The 17,733-nt window shown below is 42.0% G+C and overlaps 1 protein-coding gene across 1 annotated transcript in view; it reads right to left on the reverse strand.

Moving 5' to 3' along the window:
* Window positions 1-297: 297 nt before the first annotated feature.
* The window catches only part of LOC144767662 (lens fiber membrane intrinsic protein-like), a 41,942-nt gene continuing 24,506 nt past the window's right edge, over window positions 298-17,733 (reverse strand). The window contains exon 4 of the mRNA XM_078651056.1: window positions 298-2,411. Coding sequence (XP_078507182.1) covers window positions 2,095-2,411 — 317 coding nt within the window. The 3' untranslated portion in view covers window positions 298-2,094. The remainder of the gene's footprint in view (window positions 2,412-17,733) is intronic.

The following is a 17,733-nucleotide window of genomic DNA, read 5'->3' on the forward strand; positions in this document are numbered from 1 at the left end:
TTTTAAAACTCAGACTATGTTTTTGTCATGGGAAACCCCAGAAAAACCTCCTAATGATCGAAGAATGTTTTTTAAAATGCATATGGTAAGGCAAATCTCTCCCCCAAAAAGTTTTGCGGGAACATTTTCCTATAATTTTGCACACCCCTAATAAAAAATTACCACAACTGAATTACTTTTTATATTATCTGAACGGGAGTGCTGCAGATCAGTAGATTGAGTGTTTATTAAAAAACAATTTCCACAAAACAAAACAAAATAAACATGAGTTTTCACATGTACAAAATATGGCTATAAGTGAATTCCACAGCCAGAGTTCACTGAATGAGCATCCTTAATTTCTCATTTGAGATCCTCCTAGTAAAATAAAAAATAAAGACTACATGACTCCTGAAGAAATGTATGACGTTACAACGCATACATTTACAATGCATGCCTTACAACACAGCTTTTTACGTTGGAATATCCTTTACAATGCATTCTTTTACATTGCATGCCATTACATCGCATTTTAAGAAACTACCTGTACAACGCATTCCATTACATCGCATTATACCTCTACAACGCATACCATTACAATGCATACCATTACGTTGCATTTAAGGTAAGTGTTGGATAGTATAGGGGTAATAATTACTATTCTAACTCCAGTGAGGGCAACAGTAGGGTAAGTGTTGGATGGTGTAAGGGTACTATGCGCTGTAATGATATGCATTGTAATGACTTGCGATGTAATGCCTGCATTGTAGTGACATGCTTTGTAATGACATGCATTGTAGTGACATGCAATTTAATGGCTGCGTTGTAATGACATGCGATATAAAGGATGTTGCGATGTAATGACTGCGTTGTAAAGGTTGTTTCCCCTCCTGAAATAGTAGAATACCTAAAAATCAGACAGAATGCCGATAGGGATGTCTGATAAGGAAGAACGGTCAAATGTGTGGCACTTATTGATTGAAGGACAGTTTGGCTGATGGTAGACCAGTGCAGGGAAGCCAAAATGGAACAAGTTGAGCAGCAAATAAAAAGAAAAAGTGATTGAAAAAAAACATTAAGCCATTATTCTTACATTTTGAGACATAATAAAATACTTTATCTTGCACAGCAAATGAATTTGATATTTGCCACTTTTGCCCTTTCTAGTGAGAGAAACCTTCTGTGAGAGATGGGTGTCTACAAAGACAACCAATGACATTGTCAGAGTAAGTAAGAAATTGGACTCTTCTTTCATTGTTAAATCATGTAGGTAAGAATCAAATGAGAATAGACTGGGAAAAAATATTTTAGTCTTCGATGGATTTAGAAGCAGAGAGAATGAATGCATCCCATTCTCTGAGCACTGGAGCAGTGAGACACCACAGGTGTTAATGGGAGACAAGTGGATCTCAAGAGGTCATTCTGAATAATCTGTGATCTACCAGAGCTTCCAGTCACAACATTGAAGATGCTTCTTCGACTGGAATTTCCATGCACTTTGGACAACATGCAAAGGGATGCCCCTGTGTGTACCATGTACAATAGCTGCAAAAAGTGTACTTGTACTAACTATAAATCAGTAGGTGGGCACCTCATAGCCTTCATCCGACGCACATGGAATCATTCGCTATCATGAGTTCCGTTCTCTGTATATGACACATTAGGCTTTAAACCCAAACTGGGGCATCTCCTAAAACATCTGGATTCAACTACATTTTGGGGTTATTATCCTTTCCTGAAAGTATTGCTCGACATTGGGTCTGATCTCTTGTGTCTGACCTGCAGTATTTCTGGTATGTTTTTATTAGGTTGGAGATCTTACTCGATGAGTAGGTGGAAGGTTTAAGGGAAGACTGATTTTTGCAGCAACCCAAAAAGGGCATCCTCTTAAAACTATGGCTTATCCTTTGGGCATGCGTTGAGGTGCTTTATAGTAGTTTGAGCCTGGATGATGAAATAGATAATTGAGTATGTGCCATCATAATAATGAACTGTTTTTTAGAAAATGCTTTCCGGCTTGTGGCTTGATGCATCCAATGGAAATCCGCATTCCTTAAAGTCAAGTTGAATGATCCAAAGTACTGTGTACAAAGTTATGATAAATAATTAGAAACGCTATTCTGGTTGAGGTGAAAAGGCTGCCTGTACTGGGTACTGTGGGTAGGGTAAGGCCAAGTCTGGTAGCGTCGCATAGGCAGGTGGAGGTTCGTGATATGGCACAAACCCCTCTGTTGATCCTGGATATGGTTGATTGGGCACGAGGGGTACTGGGTAAAGTTGGACCACTCCTTGTTGAACTGGGTATTGCTGGACGGCTCCTTGTTCGACTGTGTATGGATTTGCCATGATCTGTGTAGCTTGGCCAGTGACTGGCTCTGGCTGTGCGAGCAGCGCTGGAATTTCCTTCTTAAAAACGTAATAGCCAATAATTCCTATAGGCAGACACAAGATTTGAGTTAGAAAAATTAAACTGAGAAAGAGACATATACAGCTAAAGGTAAAATATAAAAATAAAATCATAGCAGAGAAAACAAGACTGGTTACATCATTGCATCATCGCAGCCCCCAAAAGCCACTTTTTAAAAGCATTTAATGTATGCTTATGAACAGGTAAATAGGAATAAATAAGAGTTGCACAATAATACAAAGAATGCATCAACAGTAGATGTTCACAGTAAAGTTTGTGGACATGCTAAACAAAGGAAGGGAGGACATGACATGCAATGTAAATTCAAACTAGACTATCCCTAACGCTCAGAATCAGCCATCTATGAGTAATTCCAAGAAACAAACCATACTTCTGGCTACTAGCTTGGGAGTAATGATGTTAACTTGTTTGTCATCAACGAATGGCGCCCAACCAAATCAAATTTTACTTGCCTATTTAGACTGGACAAATGAATAAAGTTATTTGTTTGCATTACACACATTCTAGATCTAGTTTGTTTGTACCCAGTAATACCTACCAATTACATCATAGAAGGCAATCACAATGGATTTAAAAGATATGTACAATTTGTAATCCCAAAGAATTTAGCTGATGGAGCTATTTTGTAACTCTTCAGTCTTACACTCCTCAGTGATATAAGCACAGTTATGAAGAGCTCAAGCTTGCAGTGACAAGACTGAAATACACCGCACACCCCCAAATACCATAACCAAAGCATCTTACATACAGCACTCAGCAAACATACACCCTTCAAGCAAGGCACATTAGTCCCTATGATACATGGAATATCAATCCAATAATTCTTGTTAAATCTGTCCTATTTGTTCATTGCTTGCCGATGAAGGTACCCATAAAATGTACCCCAAGGTAAGGTGATCATGAGAAATCCAAATTGAGTGAGATTGGAATGGTCCTGTGGTAGTCAATCACAATGTGCATTAAAATGCAATATAGAAAGATTCTATGGAGACAGTAAATGCAAAAAACAGAAAGAAGTATGCAGTCAAATGATACCCAGGCATACCGATAGAGGATTGGAAACATTCTTCTAGAATTATTGGATAGGATTACAAATAAAACAGTTCTTCCAACAATGTTTATATTTTAATGAGTTAGCCCTGAAGAAGCCTCTTCAATAAGGGAATGTAACGCATTGGCTGATGATTTTCATGTGGAAAAAGAAAAATACAAATAGAAATTTGAAAACCAAGCAACATTCATTATTCATTCTGCTTTTTGGTGCATGTATGCTAGCTAGAGTGCATACTAAGCACACTTTTCAGAGAATTTAAAGTATTCAGAAACAGCATCAGTCCTGGGCATGAATGCAGTAAAACATTTTAGCAACTACAACACCATGAGACCAAGAATGACTTGTCCATCTCTTGTTTCTGAGAATGTCATCCTTCCATGTACCCTGCTGAATCCTCTTACAGCGATGATATTTTTGTCGTTCATTTATCGAGGGAACCCATTGGACCACTGAATGAATGTTTATGCTATTTCTATAGCACAAACCTAGCCAACAGGCAGTGGAGTACTGTTCATGGTTAAAGATAAGCTTAAAGTCAATGAGTATTAGGAGAGGAATCTGGTATGCGGATGGTTAATGCATTGTGATGTAGTGTTCTTTAAAGAAGTGAGCCTTCAACTCTTTCCCAAATTGGAGCAGTATTGGGGCTTAATGAATACAGGGATATTGTTCCAGATGCTTGCCAGTATTTGGCAGCATCATCAAGGTGTAGGGTAGATTTCCTTAGACGTGGAAGGATCTAGCATATTGATAGAGCTTTTGGAAGAATGCCTTGAGAGAAGGCTTCATTCACAGAGCTAAGTAGGGGTAAGAGGTTGTTCCAAGAGGGGGCAGAATGTATCAATAAAGTCCTTTTTCTTTCAGGGAGGCCTGTAACTGAGATCAGAGGTGGCAGTCTGAGTTGTAGTAAGTGGGAAATGGCATATCAGTAGCTCCACGGAGTTGAGTGACGCTGGCTTGCCTAGAGTGCAGCACCAGCAGGAGGTATGGATGACAAATGAGGCACTTCTCTTATTAACATCGCCAAGAATCCCAAAATCAAATGCTTGAAAGCCGATAAGGGAGGCGCATTAGTCATCCTTAACACTGACCTCTACAACCGTAGAGCCAGAGAACACGTCCTTGACACCAACACCTACCAACGAATACAAAGCCGTGTTACTCGACATTATTGATAAAGCTAAGGAACAGGATGTCATTGATGACAGAACTAAGCGATACCTCACAGTGAACCATCCAAGGAGTCCCAGTTTAACTATGCTCCCCAAAATCCACAAAGATTTGATGGATCCACCTTTCCGTCCCATCGTTTCTACACGAGGCTCAATTCATGAGCCAATCGGCAAATTCATTGACCGTTACCTGCAGCCCATGGTCACCAATTTAAAGAGCTACACCAGAGACACCAATGACTTCATCAACAAGTTAAATTCCATTCAAATCAATGAGGATGAACAAATTCTACTATGCACTGCTGACATCAAGAGTTTATACACCTCCATTCCCCACGCTGGTGGAATTGAGGCCATTGAACTAGCGTTACTGAGATCTGACATTACAGACTCTTTGAAGTCCTTCATTTTAGAACTTATGATTTTCACTCTGTATCACAGTTATTTTTCTTTCGAACAACATTGGTATTTACAGATGTCCGGGATGGCAATGGGCAATTGCGCCGCGCCTACGTACGCTAACATTTACATGGGTAACTTCGAACTAAACCATATTCTTACCAACACCGACTGGAATGACAACCTCAAACTATACGCACGTTACATAGATGATTTATTTTTCATCTGGAAAGACTCTCGAGATCATTTGGAATCAGCATTAACTACTTTGAATTCTAAAGATGACCGGATTGAACTCACTTGGAACATCTCTGACAAAGAAATTACGTTTTTGGACGTACTAGTAAGAATCACCCCTGAGGACATTGAAACCGACTTGTACAGAAAACCCACTGACCGCAACAACACCTTGTTGTATAGCAGCTTCCACCAAGACTCATTGAAGAGACATCTACCGTTTAGCCAGATGCTGAGAGTGACTCGGATAGTATCCAATGATGAAAGAAGAGACTCCCAATTACAAACCATGGCTGGCAGGTTCTCCACTAGGGGGTACCCACAAGAAATCATTGAAGAGGCCCGGGATAAAGTAAAGATGATCTCTCGCTCAGAAGCCTTAAAAAGCAAAAAGAAGGATCCGACTTCCAGAATGGCACTGGCCTCCAGGTATTCCACCTCGAGCAAAATCTACAAGAAGACGATATTGAAACATTGGCGGATTCTATTGTCAGAACCAGACTTTGGTGACTTATTTAAAGAACCACCTATCTTTGCTTACAGCAGACCCTTAAACATCAAAGAAATTCTATCCAAACCAACTGTCATGTCAAGAAAGCACACTGGCACACGTCCATGCCATCATTGCAACAATTGCAATAATGTGATGGGAGGCAACACCTTAAATCATCCCATGAGAGGATACAACATCAATCTCAACGTAGACGCCACATGCGATTCAGCTAATTTGATTTATTTACTCAAATGCCCATGTGGGAAAACCTATGTGGGAAAAACCAGCAGAAAAATCAAGATTAGACTTAATGAACATAAGTCAAACATCAGAACTAAGAACACCAAATCGAATGTGGCCGTCCACTTCAATGAAGCACACCACAGTGTGGCACAACTGAAGTATTTGGTACTTGAAATGGTTGCCCACATTGAGGGCAGAGACAACAACAAAGTTCTCCTACAACGAGAGACCTCGTGGATATATCGTCTCCAGTCGCTGAAACCTTTCGGTCTTAATGACCGGACCGAACTCAGTTGTTATTTATAATGGTTTACAATGATTCTATTTAATACAATGTAACCCGTTCTGCATATGCACCTCACACCGTTCACTTTCCTCCACTACAAGATGGCCGCCCCCATCTCTTTCCACCTGGTGTCCCTCATCTATTTTAACTTCTACACACTCTCCCTCGTCGAACTCCGCAGTAACTCCGCGAAGCTCGTGACACTCGGTTCACCGCTTGAATCTTTCCACAGTAAGTAATCACAACCGCATGTCCTCCACCTTCTTAACCCTGCTAGCTTTTGGCAACATTAGTTAACGACCACGTTCTGTCTTTTGCAGCTCTGATGTGAGCGCCACGCTGTTTTTGCAAGCGTAAGATCTGTTTCAACCTCCACCTTTTGATTTTTGGATCACTTAGACGGTTTACCGTTCACGAATTTTCCCCATCACCTTTTTTCTTTTTAAAAAAAAGCATGCTCACAGACTGTAGTTCCAAACGCACCCTCGCGTATTAGATAAACGCATGACCTCGTCTTGATTACCTCTTTTAATGCACATTATGGGGTTGTTTCACACATTCTTTCACCTGTTAACGCATGTCAAACACACACTGTTTTTGTCACCGCAAGCTGAGACACTCTCTCGCACTATGCTTTTGCATTGGCATTTATTTATTGTTGATCTAAGTTGCATTTTTTGTATCCTTCCACAGCGCTCCTTGATAAAGGACCACTGTTAGTCCGAAATGCATTGGAGCATGCCTTGAAAATATCGTTGGATTGTATTCACTCGTTTAGCGTGATGTAACGCTTTAATACAAGATTTTGTGAAATCACTAAACAAAACTATATGATGAAACCTTCGTATTGACTTTTCATTAACTTTACTTTATTGAACTTTATTTGAGTCGGTTTATCTGAACCTCTTAAGTGTGCCCACCTTACGGGGATGTATCTACGTACCACGTAGCACACTCACCTTAAAGTATCAGTGGACGCATTCGGCCAGTTGCTTTGCCCGTAGGAGCACCTTTATCAACTTCTAACCAACCACCAATTTTCTCAATTACCATACATTCAACTTGATGCTGTGCGCCTAAGCCTCATTTTCTGATTTTGTACATCTTCTCTTATTGTCTCATAATCAAGAAGGGGAAAGGATCACTAGTCCCGCTTAAACCAAAGTTTTGCAGGTCGGTAGTTCGGTATCTCCCAAAAATTGACCCTCATACACGTGTATGTTGGAAATGTCTCTTAGCGGTATATACTGTGTCCCCGCTTTTCTTTACACGTGCGTGCGTAATCATTGGGTCGTTTTTTGTATGTGCACCCTCCACCAGGAGGTTTTACTTTAGGTTTAAGGCAGTAGTGATCATAGAACGGTGAGATGGGTGGTGATTTTAAAAAGTCCGGACAGCCAGAAAAGGAATTTTAATAATTCTGGATTCGGACAACTGTTAAGAATGTACGTGCAGCTTTAGAATAAGTACGGAATTCGAGCGCACTTCATTTGAGATTTAAAAAGAGGTCAACATGTTTCAGCCTTGGGTTGCCAGAAGATCGGTAGGCTTTCATCAGGACCAATGGGGGTGAAAACGTGAAAGAAAGTGTGAAGAATAAAAGTATATTAACCTGATTCTTCAGGAAGTGAAGGCATCATTGTACCTGTGGGATGAAGATAAACAGACATACACACAACATACAGGGAGATTGGGTATGGGAAACATATAGTTAAGTACAAAGGTACTCTTACGAAATCTAATGATTTCGAAAAGGAACTAGAAAATGGCAATGCTTATCAATGAACCACACTCATATCTGGCGCCAACTCTCCCATTGTCATACTTCGGCGGGTGGAGGTGACTCAGGTTATACTGTAGTGATGTGCCCATAGTTCTAAAGTTCGCTGTGACTCGCTTAATATATTGCGTGGTCTATGGTGAGATGGCTTGGTGGTATTCGATTAAGACGCCTCGTGGATTGCGTTTATAACGCTGCATACATACAGTGCTCAGGTGTTTTTTCACTGTTCGTGCGTTCTTCATCATACAATAGTGCTCCTTAATGTGCATTTATTAATTTTATTTTTCGATATTATTCTAAACTGTGGTATTGTTATGCGGGATCTGTATTGGTTACGTTTTACAAAGACACGTGACTTGATTCTCACTGTGCTCATAATTGGTACGTTATTGGTAATTAAACTGTGGGGATTCATAGCGTACCTTTTTTATAAAGAGCAATTGCTTCATCGGGGGATGGGGCAGGACGAGAGAGGCCTCACTGTTGGAATTATAAAGGGAGAAGGAGTTTAGAGAAGAGGGTTTGTTACTTGCGGTTCTGTTGTATAAAGAGAACGCTGTCTCTTCCGATACCTGGGTTCCTTCTGCTCCGTCCCTGGAGCATGTGCTGACTCTGCCTCTCATCTCCCGGAAATCATAGAACGATCATTTCCGGGTTGATTTGTACTGAGAAACCATAGCAATGGAAGAAATACTCTAGCGTATATAGATACAATGAGTTCTTCGCGCTTGTTGAATTCCATATATAAAGGTTATCTGCTTGGTAATTTTAAGGATATTGATGCAGATTCAGAGCTAATAATTGGTATTTACAAAGGAATTAAGTTAGAAAAATGCTAATGTGCAGTTTTACGGGGGTGTTGGAAATTGGTGGTGGGAGGGGGGGGTCTGGGGGGAAATATGATTGTTGAGAATATGATTGTTAACCACATTTTATAGAGTTAAGGCAGCCTGAGGGTTATGAGAGTACTTGGCTTACCCGTTGCGAACTATGATAAGGGGCTAATATTGTGTAGATCAGACAGCTATTTGCGTTAATTCTTTTGTCCATTTGGGCAAAAAAAGGGGGGATTACTCCAGAGGGCCTAAATGTCATATTTTGGACCATGTTAGTTTCTTGGTTATAGGAGCACATCAAAATTCTCAGTAGTGGTGTGTTAAGGAAGTGGACACTTAAATGAGTTTATCTGTTTAGAGATAACCAAGGAGTGGAGTCGTTGAGGCCCAGAGTATCTGTTTTGAGTCTATGGACCCAGCGTTGTTCCTTCTCAAAAAGGATTTTTGCTGCATTTCTGTCCACTGTTTCTAGCGTCTCTAGGATTACCCAGTGGAGGTCATCTATTGTGTGACCTAGTTCTTTGTAGTGGGTTGACATCTTGGTTGTTGTTTTCTTGCAATTTACATTGCTCCCGTGCTCACAGAGTCGTTGTTTTGCCTTACGGCACGTCATCCCTATGTACCTCAAGCCGCAGGGACAGGTGATCATATAGATGACGTTACTTGTATTGCAGTTGGTGTGCCTTCTTAACTTCCACACAAAGTTTTGGAGTAACTGCAGTTCTTTTGTAGGTTCTGTGGTTGCGCAGGCAGTGCATGTGCCACACGGATAGTGTCCGGTTACTGGGGTGGTGTTCCATAATCCTGGTTGTTCTTTCTTTTTCTTTGGTGGTGGTCTGGTATGGACCAGTAGATCTTTGATGTTTCTGCTTCTTCTGTTGGCAAATCTTGGTTTAGACCAGGTCAGGGTGTTAGATGTTATGATTTTTCAGTACCGGTTGATTATTTTCTTTACTTGGTTTGTAATCGGACTGTAAGTGGTGACACACGTGGTCCTGTTGTCAATCGGTTTTGGATGGCTTTCAAGTAAGGACTTTCTCGGTTGGTTTCTGGCACGTTTTTTGCAAGAGTTAATCACTTTTCTGGGGTAATTTCTGACTGTGAGTTTTTCGCATAGATCGGTGGCTTGGGTCTTGTAATCTGCCACGGAGCTGCAGTTTCTCCTTAATCGTAGAAACTGACTGTACGGGAGGTTTTCTCTCAGTGGCCGCGGGTGAAAGCTGTTGAAAGATAGCAGACTGTTTTTTGCCGTTGGTTTGAAAAACGTTCTTGTTTGCAAAGTGTTGCCTTCTGAGAAAATGGTGATATCCAAAAAGTCTAAACTTTTTTCATTGGCTGTGTATGCAAATTTTAAGCATTCATCTTGACTATTCAGCCAAATATGGAAATCTTTTAGGGATGCTGTGTCTCCCTGCCAGATTAGCAGAATATCGTCGATATATCTTTTCCAAAAGAGTATATGACGAATGAAGGGGTTGTTTTCGTTATGTACATAGTCCTGCTCAAAGGTACTCACATACAGACCAGCCACGCTCGGCGCGAACGTGCTTCCCATTGACGTGCCATGTCGTTGGAGGAAGAGGGTATCTTTGTACTGGAAGAAGTTCTCCGTAAGGGCCAGTCTACAGCACTCCAGTACAAAAGGCCTAGGAGTTTTGTAAGACCAATTGGTACTGAAGCGTATTGTTTTAAGGGTCTCTAGTGTTTTCTGTTGTGGCAGGCTGGTGTAGAGGCTCTCGACGTCTAAACCTACCAAGAGCATGGTGTTCTCTGAGTACTCAAAATTGAGTAGCATGTTAATCAGATCCCGCGTGTCTTTTAAGGAGGTAGACGTTTTTTGGACCATTGGTCTCAAATATTGGTCTGCAAATTCAGATAGAGGCTCTAGAATGGAATTTATTCCAGAGACGATTGGTCTTCCTGGTGGTGGCATTCTTCCTTTATGTGTTTTTGGCAGAGAGTAAAAGTACGGGGTTACTGGTGCTTTTGTCTCCAAGTATTCAGCCTCTTTTTTGGATAGCCAATTGTTGGCTTCTGCTTCTTCAATCATTAGGGCTATTATTCTTTGTAGACGTGCTGTAGGGTCTGTCGTCAATACTTGGTTGAATTTAGTATCTGCCAATAGGTCCATGCATTGTCTGTCGTATCCTTCTGTTGTTAGATTTCACAACGGAGATTGAAAGGATTCATACTCTGACTCCCCCCTCCTTTTGATTATACATCTTCTCTTATTGTGCAGTCTTCACAATGGATACTGCAGCCTGTGGGAAGAAGGACGTCAATGATGTGTGAAGGTGTGGGCGTGAACCATGTTTATGTAATAAAGAGAGTGTCAAGCTTGTGATTAGTGATGTGATCTCCAATGTAAGGTGTGTGGAGTACTGCATATCAAGACTTAATGAGCAGTAGTTGCAATGGGTCTTCTGTATTTTGATGGTGTGTGGTAGCCAGTGGAATGCGTATGAGGTTGAATCTATATGTTAGTCTTATGCTATGTGCGAGTTTGGGTCATCTACATTTTGATGTGATGTGGGGATTGGCGGCTAAGTGAGGCACATGATTTGATATTACCTTGTAAGTTTTACTGGAGCAAGGATTCTGACCCAAGGCCTTTCCAGGTTTTAATAGACCCAAGCAGGCAAAGTCGCGCAGCGGCCGCGCGCAGGGGAGCACCTGAGACAAGCCAGAGAGAAGCCCGTCTGCGCCCGTCCACGACCGGACGGGGCCAGGGGCTATGGCATTAACATCTTTGGAAGTAAGTGACCCAACTAAGGTTAGGGTGACCTATTCCTCTCAGGCTTTGATGTGTTTAAGGATGAACCCACAGATAACTTGTGGGTTAGAAGAACATACCCCTCCCGAAGGGCCGTTTTCGTGTAGGCAATGCATTTTCAGGCAGTATGTTATCCAACTCTTCGGACTACAGACCTAATCCAATATAAGATTACACATATGGTCACTGAAACTATTCAGGGATGGGAAGAACTTGTTATGTAACATAAGGTCTCTTCCCAAACACTATATTGAGGTTTGGGACCTTATCTCTACGCACGAACCTGATCTGTGCTTTCTCACAGAGACATGGCTCAAACCCCACTCGATCCCTGTCATCACACTTGGGATCCCGGAAGGGTATAAGATCATTAGACTGGACCGACCGAAGAAAGCAGGTGGGGGCATAGCTGTCTCTATTGTAGATCAATGTTGCAACTCTGCTTTTGAAATGATGGTTTTTAAAATTGGCACGTCTACCAAATATAGCAGGAAGGGAGCGCTAGTGTATCGCCCTCCAGGCCCTGTAAAAAAAGTTTCTAGTTCTTTGATGGAAGCATTGGCCCCGTATATTGAAACAGACAAAGAATTCCTACTGCTTGGAGATTTTAATATCCACAGCGAGATAAAAGATAATATGGAGGTCCAATCTTTCCTGAATGATGTCTCCCTGTTGGGGTTAAAACAGTGTAATAGTGGGCCCACCCATTTGGCGTGGCATACCTTAGACTTGATCTTTTCCAATTTTCCTGACGTTAAGTGCTATGCGCCTAGACAGACTAATTGGACAGATCATTTTATTTTGGAATTTTCAATGCCCAAAATTGATGTACCTCTTAGCCGCTCTTTGCAGATTCCGGTAAGGCGAAGGCAATGGCATAAAATATCTTATGAAACCTTCAAGGTGGTATATATTGCCCCGAAAATCCAGCCTATTGAAGATATTGATTCTGCTCTACTCAAATATGAACGTGCTATTCACACTGCAGTAGAACAGATTGTCCCACTTAAAATATTTAAAAGCCATCCTGCGAAAAAACAGGAAGTCTGGTTTTCCGAAGAGTTGCGGCGCCTTAAGCGAACCGCCAGGAAATATGAGAAAGTCTGGAGAAAGTCGCACCTGGAAGTGGATAAATCTAGCTACCAGATGGCAATAAGTACCTACCATAAAGCCATCCGAGCTGCACGTAAGAGCTATGTCACCTCACAACTGGAGGCGGCAGGTAATGCTCCTAAAGTGCTATATCAAATTTTAAACACCTTTCTTAAACCGGTGGCGTGTTAAAGTACGGATATGTCGTCCCAACAACTATGTGACGACATTTCAGGTTTTTTCACTGTGACGTTATCTATGAAAAAATTGAGGCATCTATTCCTCCTACAAGTAATCATGGTATTCACACGCCGGCGAAAGTAGTAGGTGCTAATCGTGACATATTTCTTAAATTTCCGAACATCACCCTGTTAGAGGTAGAGATGTTGATCGATAACATCAAAAGTGGGAGCCCTTCAGATCAACTACCAGCGAGATCAATTGGAGTGGTGGGGAGAGTGCTTGGTCCGGAAATTCAGAACCTTGTGAACCTCTCACTCAACACGGGACGTGTCCCACGAGAGTGGAAAAAGGCTCTAGTTAGACCTATTCGGAAGAACATCTCCGTTCCATGGACCAATTTGTCCAATCTTAGACCTATTTCCCTGCTGTTTTTTTTGGGTAAAATCATCGAAAAGCATACTAATAAGCATCTGTCTAACTTCCTGGAACAACCTGGAAGCCTCGATCCCTCACAGTCCGTTTTAGGCCGAAATATAGTACTGAAACGGCCTTGCTGTCGATAACTGATGATCTCCGTATGTACCAGGACAGGGGTATTTCTGTTGTCCTCGTGCTACTGGATTTATCGGCAGCGTTCGATACCATTCCTCATAAGATCTTGATCGAACGACTGACTGTGAATGGACTGGGTGGCAAGGCACTGGACTGGATAAAGAGCTTTCTCTCCGACCGCACTCAATGTGTCACCATGTGTGAATTCCGGTCGGATGAGGTTAAGATCACTAAGGGGGTGCCACAGGGCTCATGTTTGAGCCCAAACCTTTTTAACACCTATGTGGCCCCCTGGCAAATATAATGAGAGCTTTTAGTTTCTGTCCAGTGTCTTACGCTGATGATACCAAGCTGCTTTTTCCATTTAAATCTTTGACCCCGGAGGTTAAACAATCCTTCTCCGAGGGGATGAAAGCAGTATCCCAGTGGATGTCCTCCAACTTTCTTCAGTGTAATGTTGGTAAGACTGAGGTGATGCTTTTCGTTGAGGCCAAGATACTATGGTCCCATGATTGGTGGCCATTAGACCTGGGGCCAGTTCCCGAACCAAAACAAGTAATCAAGATCCTTGGGGTTCGCCTGGAGCCGGAGCTGACCTTGAAACAACATGGAAATAATACGGTGGGGTCCTGTTTTCATGTGATAGGACTCCTCCGTAAGGTATTCCCGCTCCTTCCGGACTCCATTAGAAAGACTTTGGTTCAGGCTCTAGTGATCAGCCGGCTTGATTACTGTAATGGTCTCCTGGTGTCTGCTAATGAAGAGGTGTTGAACCGACTGCAGGTGATACAGAACACCACAGCCAGGTTGGTCCTCAATGCTCCCCCCGGGTCTCCATCCAAACCTCTGCTGGAAAAACTTCATTGGTTATCTGTCCGCCAAAGAGTGAAATTTAAGACATGCTGTATAGTACATAAAGCACTACATAACCTAGGACCTTCTTATTTGGCAAAAAAATGTGTTCCATATGTTCCCACACATACCCTCAGGTCAAGTGATCAGTTGCTTCTAAGGGTACCCAAGATTAGCAGGACTAGACTGGGTGGTAAGGCTCTGTCAGTGGTGGGTCCTATTTTGTGGAACAATCTCCCCTTCCAACTCAGGCAGTGTTCAGATCACTTTGCCTTTAGGAAAAAACTGAAAACTGTTATGTTTCAGGTCTAACCAGTTAGGTCATGAGGTAGTCAAACATGAGTCTTAGTCCTGTATTATTATTGCCCTGGTTTTTGCTTCTGTTGTCTCTGAGCGCGGAGATACTCCTTTGGGAGTTTATTCAAGCGCTCTATAAACTCGCAAATAAATAAATAAATAAATAAATAAAAGTCCATATTGGTGTCCACCATTGCTGCAGATGTCAGGGCAATGGGATTCACTGAAGATTTGGCTCAGGTACTGAGAAGGCAGGAAGTGATGCCACTTCCTGTACAGGTTGATGATGGAAAATATGATGGGAAATAAAATCCTCTTTCTTGGCTCTTCCTTTAAAGCTGGTTTATTTGGAAAACAGGTTGTCATTTCATGTGCAGATGGATGATGGGAAATCCAGTGATGTCGCCCCCTTTATAGATGGATGATGGCTAATGTATAGGTATCACTTCCTGTACAGATGGATGTTGAATGAAGTTCTCTTGTTCTCTTTCTGTCACAACCCCCTTCCTGTGCCCCTACATAGTGGTCTAGTGTACAAGGTTCATGTTGCTTTATTCATATGGCACTCATGACTGATGTTTACCCAACACCCTCATGACTGATGTTCCCCAGCCCCCTCATAACTGATGTTACCCCTACACCTTCATAACTGATGTTACCCCAACACCTTCATGACTGATATTTCCCCAGCATCCTTATAATGGATGCTCCCTCTGTACGCTTATGATCGATGCTTCCCCAGCACATGTAATACCATTGCACTTGAATTCCTGCAAGCTTCCCCAACATCCTGTGAGCCAATTGCAAGCCTTGCTCCCTCTGTTGCTTGAGCCTTGGTATTGTTTTTCATGATGCACATTCCAGCGAAAATGATACATTTGTTTCTTGTGATTTGGTTCCATTCACCCAATTTGCATCTGGTCATTCTGTAAGCGCAAATAGTGTACTAACACGTGGTTTCTCCAAGGTTCGAGAACCTTCCAGATAACTATGTGCTCACGTTCCGTACGCAAACTAGCTACATCCATTGAGCTTTCGAGAGGGTATATAAACCCCGTCCAAACCTGAATTGTGACTTTGCCTCACTCCCTGCGGAACAAGCTTCACCCTTCCCACTCACCTGAAGAATCTTGACTGAACTGAGATGCAATCCAGTCTCCTTCAAGTCCATCCGAACCTATGCGGCACCAGCTACCTTGAGGTCTTCCTCCTCACTCCTTCCTGCACAGCTACTCTGGGCCAGCTTGCGACTCCCTGAGTCAAATACTCTAGATCTTCTAAAAACTTCAGTCAAGTGGAAGAACTAGGTTAAGTACTTTATATCAGGTTAGTGGACACTAGACCTCCTATTGTACTAAACAAGACTGAATATCCCCATCTTAAAGGACTATAGACTTTTCCTCCATGTCCTCTTTGTGATTTACTCCAGCGCTTCTAGTGTGTTTATACTCTGTGGTACTGAAAATTCTGAACCTGTGTTTTAAATATCTGATTCTGTTATGAATTTGGTAACAGCATACCGTAAACAGTGATTTCAGCAAGTACGAGTATTTTCGTCATGTTACACCAATGGATTCACTGTGTATTTGAAGGTTTTGTTATGAACCCTCGGGTTCCATCTTGTGCATAGCAGCCATTTTGTGGATTGCCCTTACAGTAGGCCTTCACTGTGGCAGAACAAGTATTTAAGGACATAACCTTAGCATGGGTTTGTGCTGACTCCTGTATGACCTGGCGAAAGCTGACCCTGTTGCTTGAGGCTAACCTTGCCAAACCAGTTCCTGCCCTTTAGCTGATCAAGATTATAGATCAGAGCACAGGACATTGTAAAGATTTACTACACACAAACGTGCCTATCTTAATTCCATCTGTTCCTGTTCCTACCTCCACGAGCTATTTATGACATGGGCTGTGTTTTGGGTTTATCCGGCCATGTAAGCCAGAGAATGTACGCATTATGTGGACATTGTTTATGGCCTGGACTTATCTTGAAAGTGGGTTTTGCATTTGTGTGCACGTCCTGGGAATGACCAACAATAATGTACTTCAAAGAGAAAATGTGTGCCTAGGGCATAATAACTGGTATAAAAGGTCTGTGCGGAGACCATTCAGCAGGCTGCCTCCTTCAGTTGCTTTAGGTGTGACTGGGCGACGTAGCCTCACAATTAATTATAATAAAGATGTCTTTTCATATTTCAGATTCTCTGTTGATTTCTTTGCTGCTTTTGAATGGACTACTTATTGGTAAGACCCCTGAGTAGGAGTTTGAGGATTTTTAGAACTGCAACTCTGCACCCTTCCTACAGCCTTGGTGCTAGAACTATCACTGCACTAGGTTTAAAGACACTAGCTCTATGTTCCCCTGATGAGCAGTAGTGCTAAAAGAAAACACTTAAGACTCTTTGATATATGCACCATCCTTTTACCCCACCCTGTGTTCCGAGTGTATCCTTGGGAGTGCAAGTAAATCCTACCTTTGTTCCGAGTTTATCCCTGGGAGTGCCAATAACTCCAATCTGTATTTCAAGTTTATTCCTGGGAGTGATACACTCCAATCAGTGTTTTTGGTTATTCTGCTCTCGTGTCAAGTGGGAAATAGCATTTGCAACGCTGTCTCCAGAACGCGGTACCTTTACAAAGTGGTTGTTACAATTACTGCGTTGTTATCATGCGTACCATTACATCTCAAGTCGTATCAGCGACTTGCTGTAGGGGGCGAGCAACACCAGGGAATCTGTTGGATTTTAAATCCAACACCTTCCCTGCTGTTGCACAATCTGGAATAGGAATAGTAAATTATACTATTCCTAAATTTTTAGTGCGCCCCCTACAGCAAGTCATCGTAATGACTTGCGATATAACGGTTCACATTGTAAAAATGCAGTCCTGGTAACGATCGCGTTGTAAAGGCATGCGTTGTAAACACATGCATTGCAACGTCACATATTCATGTCAAGCTGCTGATGAAACCTGTAAGTTTGTGTCACTGAAATTAATGCATGACATTGTATGAAGAGACCGGTTAGTGTACTGATGATAACTGCCTCCACTTGTTATTTCCAGGAAAATCAGTC

This window comes from Lissotriton helveticus, chromosome 7, assembly GCF_964261635.1.
Source record: "Lissotriton helveticus chromosome 7, aLisHel1.1, whole genome shotgun sequence".
In the NCBI taxonomy this organism is placed as follows: domain Eukaryota; kingdom Metazoa; phylum Chordata; class Amphibia; order Caudata; family Salamandridae; genus Lissotriton; species Lissotriton helveticus.